Here is a 10618-nt window from a genome sequence, read left to right on the forward strand (position 1 = left end):
ATAGGGAGTCAGGAGGAGTTGAAGCCAGGGAGATAATTAGACATGGGTTAAGCTCTAAGCATATCCTCTGAGGTTAGGGACCGGAAAGCCAAAGTGTGACCAAGTAAATCAAACTCTTTTCTTTTTTTTAATAGTATTTACCACTCAATCATCTAACTTATGGATAACATGTACTATGTGCTAGAAAGCCAGTAACTATGGCCAACTAGTAAAACTGGCTGAAGCCATTTACTGGCTAACTATGGCCAGTAAATGGAAGATAGGATCTAAATAAAACTGATTGCAAAGTTCATCTTTTTACTGAAGCATCTAAGACCGACTTGCTCATGAGGCAGTCTATTTATGTCAATGAATGTATTATATGTATATAAACTAGTTCATTTTGTAGATCTTTTGAGGTGCTAGGGATTGGAAACGGGGCCTTGTGTATACTAATGAGCACTGCAGAGCTACACTCTGGTCCCTCAGTTAATTATGAAGCTCACAGGAAGCTTATGAAAATTATTTGCTCAACCGAAAGAACATGTTCACATAAGTTTATTTGTCCAAAATCACATAGCCAGCAAGTGGCTGCTCTAAGAATCCACCAACTCCAAGGAATGAGAAGTTGTGCTCCATTTGTGCACTATGTCAAAATGCATTCTACTGCAAAATAAATTAATTACAAAAAGGAATAAAAAGAATCCTCCAACTCTAGGCCTGTACCTTTCTATCACCTGGCCATCCAAGATTATCCTTTGGTTAACCCTTGTTACTTATGAAAAAAATGCACAAGCAAGATGATTTTGATCAATTTATTTGATTTATTTCCTTAGCTATAATTAGGGGAGTTAATACCGATATTCTCAGGATTATCGAGAGTTAAATGAGTTCATCCATGTACAGCTCTTAGTGTAGAGCTGGGCACAAAGTGTTTTGGGCCACTATCGTTTCAATTTCCTTTACAAATTAATGCTGTAGTTAATTCTTCTAAAAGGCAAATGTGGCCACACACATGTTCAGCTTATGAAGATCAAGAACAGAATCTGAATGGAGGAAGAGGACTAAGAGCATCAAAGACCAAGTTTGTTGACAACCATTCCCGTTTCCTGGGACTGAAGAGTTTCCAGGACTTGAGACTTTCAGTACTATACTGGGATACTCTATGCAATACGAGACAGTCACCTACCTACAACCCAAATTTGGTTTATAAAGTTAAATTTTTCATCAGGATTCAAGCTGCTTAATTCATAGAAAAGATGTGTCCTTGACTCCTAACAGGAAATAATTTATTATAATAAGTAGCATCCCAAAGTCATGGCTGTATAGTGCTAATTTTTCTTAATACATTCACATGAAAATGAAGTTTGGTTCCTCTATACTAGCTATTACAGCTTCTGTGAGAAAAATCTGTGCTTTAGAGTCCACTATAATTCAGGAACTTTTAAAACTGAATAAAACTAGCAAAACTGCCTGCTATACAGAAGACTTCCTCAACAAATAATTTAAAGGACACATAAACAATAAAAAAGGAAAAATAAAAGAGTCAAGCGTCCACCAATATTAACTTTCCTTTTAATTCCCAGTTCTTTGATTTGCTCCTGTACCATATACTTACTTGATGTTCTGTAAGCTAAAAAGCACATATTGAATCTTCCCAAGCAGCCTGTTAGCTCCTCAGAGACATGCTGTGATTTGACATTGTATTTTTCAGTTTGCACACATTCTCTCTTACATAAACATATGGTCTGCAATGTAATGAGTACTAAAACATACTTTACTTACATCACCTTCTCCATTATGTCTTCTCTAGTGCCCTACCTTAAAAATTTGAGCCACAGTTTATCTTTTCTTTTTCTCTTGCACTAATTTTTTTAATATAGAATGTACCTCATCCTTTTAGATCTTTATTTTAAAAGGCCTACATCATCAGTACTTCTCAAAATAGTGTTAGGAATCACTTGAAAATGCAGATTCTGATTAAGCAGGAGTAGAGTAGGGACTGAGAGTCTATATTTTAATAAGTTCCTAGGTAATACTCACCTGTTGACCATATACCCTACATTGATCTTTGCGTAAGAACTTTCAAAATAGTTCACCAGGAAGTTCTAATATACAGCACAATTTAGGAACTTCTAGAATAAGTAGTACAGTATTTGTTTCTTGTTTTTAAAATAACTTCAAAAACAAGGCAGTGTTGAGATGGCAAAGCAATTAAGTATCTTATTTAGAAAACAGTTTTAATAACCAACAAAGCCTTTCATGAGTTCCAAAGTTGTTCTCAAATTACCTTACCTGCAAGTGCTGTCTGTCAATGAAGAGAAACATTGACTGGTTGGGATTGTTGACAACAATTCCAGTCTTGTCCTTGCGGCTCAGTACATGCAGAAACTGTTTCTCATAGTCACCGTGATGAAACTCAAATTTGGCCTAGTTAAAACATACAAATGTTTATTTTTTTATTTATTTTTTATTAGTTGTTCAAAACATTACAAAGCTCTTGACATATCATATTTCACACACTTGATTCAAGTGGGTTATGAACTCCCATTTTTACCCCGTATACAGACTGCAGAATCACATCGGTTACACATCCACGTTTTTACATACTGCCATACTAGTGTCTGTTGTATTCTGCTGCCCTTCCTATCCTCTACTATCCCCCCTCCCCTCCCCTCCCATCTTCTCTCTCTACCCCATCTACTGTAATTCATTTCTCTTGTTTTTCTTTTCCCTTTTCCCTCACTTCCTCTTATATGTAATTTTGTATAACAATGAGGGTCCATACAAATGTTTATGTAACTACAAATGTTAAGACTATCTGAAACACTTGCTGAACTCATTCCCACATACCTGTGCTGTCCAATATATAGCCAACAGCCACACATGGCTACTTAAACTAAGATATATTAGCCACATTTGGCTACTGGCCACTACTTTGAACAATCTCAGACAAAAGACATTTCCTTCAATGTAGAAAGTTCTACTGGACAGTACTATTATATAATTTGATCTTCAAAGAAGCTCTGCATCAACATGACTAAATCCTAATAACGATCTTAAAGCGAGGTTTCATAAAAATCTTACTTGCAAACCTACTTGGCCCAAGGCTCACACCACAGTACTTTAAACTCCAATGACCCTTGGGAGACAAACTCTAATTGCTCTTAGGATTACAAGTTCAAGCCCAGCCTCGGCAAAAAAGCAAGGCCCTAAAAAATTTAGTGAGACAACACCTCAAAAAATAAAAAGGGTTAGGGGATGTGGCCCAGTGGTAAAGCTTCCCTGGGTTTAATCCCCACTACAAAAAAAAAAAAAAAAAGGGAAAGAAAAAAAATCTGTCTTTCTATCCCAGCTGTGTATCTCAGCAGTTATGTAACTGTTTCTAAGTATTCTAAACTTCTGTTTCCTCATTTGTAAGGCTCTAACCCATTTTACTCAAAGACAGTCAAGGAGCGTTAACTGAAATGTGATGCCCAGGTGTGAAATACACTTCCACTTCTCACACAGATGGACTTCTGAGGGTGTATAAACCCCTTCAATATTTTTTCACTTGGTACTGGGAATGGAAACCAGGACTTCATGAATGCTAGGCAAACACTCTACCAGGCTGGTAGAGTGCTTGCCTCACATGCACAGGGTCCTGGGTTCAATTCCCAGCACCACCAAAAAAAAAAAAAAAAATTCATTAAGAATATTCTTTCAATCTTAATGTGAGGAAGAAAAAACTTCATCCTTCCACAAAATGTATCTGGGCAACAAGAAGGGACAAATGATGAGTGAAAAAGACCAAATGGAGAATTCAAGAAACTATGAAACCTTTGATGATCTCTGTAAATAATACTGAAGTGTAAAAAGTTGTTCCTTTTTGCATTTCCTGAAGAACTAAGTATTTATATTTAAGGCCTTCCTTTCTAGATATTCACATACAGCCCACCCTCTGTATTCATGAATTTCCATGTCTGCAAATTCAACCATTCCAGATAAAAAAATATTTGGGAGTTCAACTTAGTGAGACCTTGTCCCAAAAAATAAAAGGTAAAAATGGCTGGGAATGTGGCTCAGTGATTAAGCACTCCTGGGTTCAATCCCTGATACCACCCCCAATCCCCCCACCAAAAAAGATAAATTAGATATCTTTCAGAGGTACTGTGATGGGCTGGGCATGCAGCTCAGAGGTAGAGCACTTGCCTTACATATGCAAAGCCCCTAGGCTGGATTGCGAGCATTACAAAAATCAAAAAGAAAAAACACTGTGCACAATAAGGAGACCTTCCTTTCTTCCAATCGGAAATCAAGAACTAAAGAACAAAAACTGGCCTGGGAATATGGCTTGGTGGTTGCATGCTTGCCTACCATGTGCAAGGAAGGCCCTGGGTTCAACTGCCCACACCTCGAGGAAGAATAAAAAACAAAAACCCTACCAACACCTCTGACGAGCGGTTAGAATTGAGGCACACTGCTCTGCAACTACACACATTCCTTCTCTATTCTGATTCTCATCCTTTTTATATTCAACTTATATTCTCTAGCATATTCATCTCACTCAGATACTATCTATTAAAAACAACTAAATATGATATTTGTTACCATACTTAAACTATGACCTATCTATAAAAATTATTATGAAATGAATCTTAGATGTATAGTTATATTATCATGGAAGTAGATGAGTATAACAACTTCTACAGTCTATTCACACACAAAAGCACTACAAAGACACAAATATTTTAAAGTGACAAAATAATTTTCATATTCCTAAATATTCAGCTTTTAGAATAAACCTTCCACTATTAAGTTTAGTATACTTAAAATGGTTCCTGAAATGCCATTCTTTGACTGTGAAAGCATGCTCACTGTAGAAAATTATGGAGATGTACCCACCTGGTTTACCACAAATCATAATTAATATTTTTGCAGACTTTCTATGTCTACAAGAAAGTAGGACCAACACATAAGTGTCTTGAACTAACATTAGAAATTGTCTAATACACCAAATGACAGAAGTCAGCACAATGTTAAGGTCAATTAAAACCTAATACTAGGGGGCAAGGAGTGTAGAATACATGAATTAGGGCCCTGTTTCAACTTCTAACACCAAAAACAATACTAAACTTATTTCTCTCCTGTATAGTTTCAGATACACATCAGTTTCTAGAACACTTTTTTTTAAAAACCCATTTTAGGAGTATGCACGATGCGGGTCAGATATTCTGAAGCTCATCCATCAGCTCCCTCTGTAAATAAAATGTCTACCTTAAAAGATTTTCTCTGTCCAGACATGGTGGCAAATGCCAATAATCCCAGAAATTCAAGGGGCTGAGGCAGGAGAATTTGAGGTCAGCCTTGGCCACTAAGTGAGACCTTGTCTCAAAAAATAAGGGCAAGGGGTGTAACTCAGTGGTAATGTATGCCTGTGTTCAAACCTCAGTACCATGGAGAGGAAGACTTTCTCTGTCCACAATTTCAAAGATATATTAGACAAAATAACCTCAATCTCAAAGGGTCCAAAACTTCAAATACTTTCCTTCTCTTACATCATAATAGTCAAAAGAACAGGAAGGACTCATGAAATAAAACTATTAGGAAGTATATACGCAAAGAATTTCTCAAGTCAGACCTTACTCAACAGTTTTAACTTGTTAATTTTAGAATAAAATACCTGAACAGGCCTAAAAGGCTCATCAGATTCCTTCCATCTGGAAAACAGGAGACAGACAATTTTCTCAATATCATTCCGAGGCCAAAGAATGAAATCCATCTCCTGAGTACAGCCAATTACATCCTATAAAATAACAATTTTTTTTCTTTTAAAAGAAACAAAACCGTAACAAGCAACAATTATAAGTTTGACTACAAAAACACTGTACAAAAGGCCTATCATACCATTTTATATCTTAAGAGATAACAGTAATAGGCCTACACAATCTGAATAGATAGCTCATGACCCAATTTCAATTTTTATCTTGTGTTGTCCACACATTCAGTTCAATGTTCCTCATATAAAGTCCCAGATTCAGCAGTGCATGACATAAACCCATTTAACAAAGGTATCTTCAAACTCCTAATATTAATCAGTTAAAATGCTATTTTTTTTGTTAGGTTTGACAGCGAACCACTTTTCTTCATTCCTGCTCCTACTCTCCATTGACACAGCTGTTGTTTCCATCTCCATGCCTATTCTCCATTATCATAGCCAGTATATGTACTCTCAAAGGCCCAAGAACCTCTTACAGGTTATCTCTAATCTCTACCATTCCCACACCCCAACTAATTGTGGGTATCTCTTGCTAAAGTATGCTCAGATTAACTTTCATTGTATTACCCAAGTTTAGAAGGTTGGCAGGAGAACTACTAAATTTCCTATTTAAGAGAAACCCAAAACAGTATTCTTCTCAATAACCGTGTACACCCTGAACAGCATAATACCACATAAGCAGTTATTCATCTTTTATCTGAAGTCAACTTGGACTAGATTTAAAGCATCTTCAACTCATGCTGGACTGTCATCATTGACATTACCTGAACTTTGTCTTGTTTGGTTAATTTATTATTCACTTTTATCCCTTTCCCCTATTGTCAAGCTGTTTTATATTAATATATTCAGTGTTTATCATATAGTTTTTATATATGTTCTTATAAACTATATGTGAAAGAATAAATTAATTGTAGTAAACCTATAGATGGTATTATTCTTTTCTCTTTTTTCTCTTGGCCCTTTGATTTTATGCATGCACATCTAGTCAATTGCTTTTAAGTTATACTTATTACAATTCATAATTATAAGAAATACTTTTACTAAAAAAACATACTTGGTAAAAAGAAGAAATCCATCACAATAGTCACTACCCATTTTCAGGGGGGAAAAATGCAAGTTTAACTCACAAACCTTACCTCACCCACTAGGTCACAACTTGACAACAGAACTCACCCTTCTCATAGACTGGTAACGAGGAGCATGGAGCTGTACCACATCCTTTTGTAAAAGCTCTATGGAACTTTCCAAGGAATAGCTGGAATCTCGCACACCTTTCAGGATATTTTCTTCATAATTATTTGTCATGACTGGTATAACCTCAGACACTTCAAAAAGTGCTGATTTTTTCTTCTAAAAGAAAAAAAAAAAGGTATTAACCCATGGGGAGTACAGTCTTTAAACACCCAGCTCATAATGTTAAGTATCTTTATTTTTCAGCTTTGCTTCTCATTTTTTTAGTATTATGGTTTTCATAACAAGTACTTAGTTTAGTAATTTTTAAATACTATGAGAAACACACAACTCTAAAGTTTAAAAAAAATACAATTACATGTCTTGGTATAATTTCACTTAAGATTCTATAAGCAGCTAAATTTAAAAGCAGCCATTCAAATATTTTCATCTTTTAAATGGGTCAATTTTACTATTCTTTCTGAATATTATATAACCTCAAATATCAATATTTGAAGAAGAAAATGTACACCAAATTATGTTTCAATGTTAGTCAAGATCAAGTGCTCATCACCAACTAGTTTATAAAGTTCTTCACTATTGAAGTATAGGTCATGAACTATTCAAGGCAATTGTATGAACATCTATTCATAGAATATAAGCATATCTTCACAAAAATTAAAACAGATGATTCAAAGATCTAGTGTCACCACTTGGATTTAGAGAAGCTACGTATAGCATCTCCAATTAATATCTGGTCTTTTGAATTCTGCAGTCCACTTGTTAAAAATAAAAAGCACAAGAGGAAATAAGTTCTCAGTACTTCGAAGCAAATTACTTTGAAACCACTTTGCAATGCTATTTATCACTCCAGTAATTGTGTTCTTAAATACCAATAGCTTTCAGAGTTAAGAGTACAGTAACAATTCATAAAACTTCCAAATACTCAATGCCACACAAATGCTTTTCTGATTTGAAACTAGTTCATCATTTAAAGTGAGAAAAAAAAAGAAAGAAATCAAAGCAGCACTTCTTTACATTCATAACCTAATCTCTCATCAAATAGCTTTGTTGATAATTTAAGAAACTGTTCTTTAAGGTGCCAAAAAAAATTGTGCTTCCATCACTTTCACCTTGACCAGCTAAACCTCATCATTTACTATTTAGCTGTGAAACTAATCGAATAAGACAAAAAAAATTAAACTTCATGTCATTTTGAATTTAAAAAATAAACACTTTAAAACACAAACTAACCATTTTCAATATTTAGCTAATTTTAAAATTAAAGTCTATATTCTAATTCATTAAATGAACCATGAATAAAGAAACAGGCTAACTTTAGAATATGAACATTGATTCCAACTTAACACTTTCAAACATCCTATTTTACATTAGATAAATTTAGTTCTAAAGTTCCCTGTGTTGCTCCACATAAGATTTTACAATGTTACACAGTCTGTGTCAACTAAGTGGATACTACTAAGCTTTAGAAGTAAGCATATCCAAACCAATTAATACTTCAGGCCCTTCCATTGATAATTTTACCACAACTGCTCCAATAGCAGAAACAGCCATAAGGGTAAAAAACAAAGCATACAAAATAATTTTCTCCAACCACTCTTTGAACTGATATTCATAAATTATTTAAGAGTAACAACTAATATACACTTACAATAATCACTTGTGCTAATTCACATTAAGAACTTTAAATTACCTTCTCCTTGAACACAAAGGCAATATACATCTTGAAGTCAAACTGGTCAGCTAGAGATTCTTTTTTCTTTCTAAGCTGAGCACGAAGTCTGTTCAGCGCTTGTTTCTTCCGGGAGTTTGGGTCCCCCATTTTGAAATACAGGTGGTACTAAAGCCTTTGGAAATTGTCACTAAACTATGGGCACTTTTTCTTAAGACTCAAGTACAACAGAAACAAGTCATTTTTTTTTCCTGCTAATATGATTGAATAGCTAAAATCACGACTGTAACCCCAAAACTGCACCTTCTGGCAATATTAGCAGACTGTCATATTACAGGGTCAAGAAACAAAAGCTGCTGTCCAGTCATGTCTGGACAATAATGTTTGGGGATTGATGGGAAAAAGGAAGGGGAATAAGAAAGAGGAGAAAGTATTTGAACTAACTTTCTGGAAAACACATTTGGCTTCACTGCTAAAATAAAGGCTTTGAGGGGAAATGAAAAGCCTATTATCAGGATTTAGGTGTGCAGTAAAACACAGCTGACACCAGTCCAATCCTTGAAACCCATTCGAATTTTCCCCTTTTAGAAAAGGGATTAAGAAAAGGAATGGGGAGGGAGAAAGTGTGATCCTTGTTTTTCAAATACCAAAACAAACAAACAAAAAAAAAAAAACACCAAAACAGGGTAGGTGAATGAAACTGAAATATCCAATTGGATTTTACCCAGCCAGATCCATGGCTGTAGTACCTAATTAGTTCTTAGTTATTTCAGATTTCACTATTGCTATGTATCGTCAGTGCTTGTTATTGATTACACTTGGTGGTGAGCAAAGAGAAAAGTGCAAAATCAGTAGAGAAAGAAGGGGAGAGGTACAGAGTTTCCCTGCAATCAACTACAGTGTACACCGGGGGCGGACAGCTGTTGCCCAAAGGAGCCATGAGAAAAAACAGCGGAGTCATTACCAACTTCCCCATCACCCACATTTTCACCCTCAGGCGGCTGCTAGTGCTGCTGCCAAGGAGAACCATGATGGCAGAGGGAAAGGGGGTGTACTGCAGGACAACAACTGCTCCGGCTCTGCGGTCAGACCTGGTCGATGCCCGGGACCCCAACGCGCTCAGCCCTGCGCCCGAGTCCTACATCCCCCAGGGAGCCTCCCTGAGCGTGCGCCCCGTTCGGGATGGGGGAGTGCGACCTATCTTCTCGAGAGCATGGCTGAGGCCAAGGTGGCGGGCTCTCCCAAATCCCGGGCGGCGCCCGGGGACCACCTGCCGTCCACCCCCCAGGTCCCGCCCCCGCCCTTGCCTTCAGCGGCAGCGACTCACTCGCACCACGGGAGACACAGGAGCACTCGGGTTCTCACTCATTTCATCGTGGAAACAACTCCCGCCCGGGTAGAGTAGGCGGGAGAGGGTAAGTGGGGAGGGTCAGTGGGAAGAAAAGAAGATAATCGTGTTAATAGCAGTGACTTTGTGAAGTAGGCCCACCCCCCACCCCCCAAGAAAATCGAGCTCCCGGTCGGGCCGCCTTCGCGCTCAGCAGACCATGTTGGCGGGTGTGCGTGGCAGGGCGGGTCGCGGGCGGTCTCGGGCGGGCGGGCGACCGTGCCCGCGGCAGGGGCTCGGCCGGCGGGGCGGGCGCGGCCTCTAGCCGCAGCCTGCGGGCGGAGCGGCGGCGGCGGCGGCGGCGGAGGCGGCGGCGGCGGCGGGGGCGCTGCTCGCGGCGCGGGCGGGAGCCATGTCAAGAGAACACCACCAGCCAGCTGCGCCCCTCCATGCCCGCTGCGCAGCGCTCGGAGGCCCGGCCGCCCGCGCTGCTGCCGCCGCTCGGCCCCCGCCTGGGACCCATAGTCTGCTCGGCGCGCCGGCGGCGAAGGGAGGGCGGCGGGAGGAGGAGAGGGGAGCCCTGCGCTAAGGTCTGTCCGCGAAGCGAGCCCCGCAAAGTTATTTCAGTTCGAGCATCGGATCGCAAGTCCGTCCCCCCACAGTCGCTGGCGGCTCCGGAGAGGCCGAGCGG

General features: G+C 38.7%; 1 protein-coding gene across 1 annotated transcript in view; it reads right to left on the minus strand.

Moving 5' to 3' along the window:
- C8H6orf62 (chromosome 8 C6orf62 homolog) overlaps window positions 1-10234 on the minus strand; it is an 11271-nt gene extending 1037 nt beyond the window's left edge. Inside the window, exons 1-4 of the mRNA XM_026407700.2 lie at window positions 8622-10234; window positions 6911-7087; window positions 5642-5764; window positions 2275-2409 (exon numbers count right to left, since the gene is read on the minus strand). Of these exons, the coding sequence (XP_026263485.1) occupies window positions 2275-2409; window positions 5642-5764; window positions 6911-7087; window positions 8622-8750 (564 nt within the window). The 5' untranslated portion in view covers window positions 8751-10234. The remainder of the gene's footprint in view (window positions 1-2274; window positions 2410-5641; window positions 5765-6910; window positions 7088-8621) is intronic.
- Between the last annotated feature and the right edge of the window lie 384 nt (window positions 10235-10618).

This window comes from Urocitellus parryii, chromosome 8 (genome assembly GCF_045843805.1).
Source record: "Urocitellus parryii isolate mUroPar1 chromosome 8, mUroPar1.hap1, whole genome shotgun sequence".
In the NCBI taxonomy this organism is placed as follows: Eukaryota; Metazoa; Chordata; class Mammalia; order Rodentia; family Sciuridae; genus Urocitellus; species Urocitellus parryii.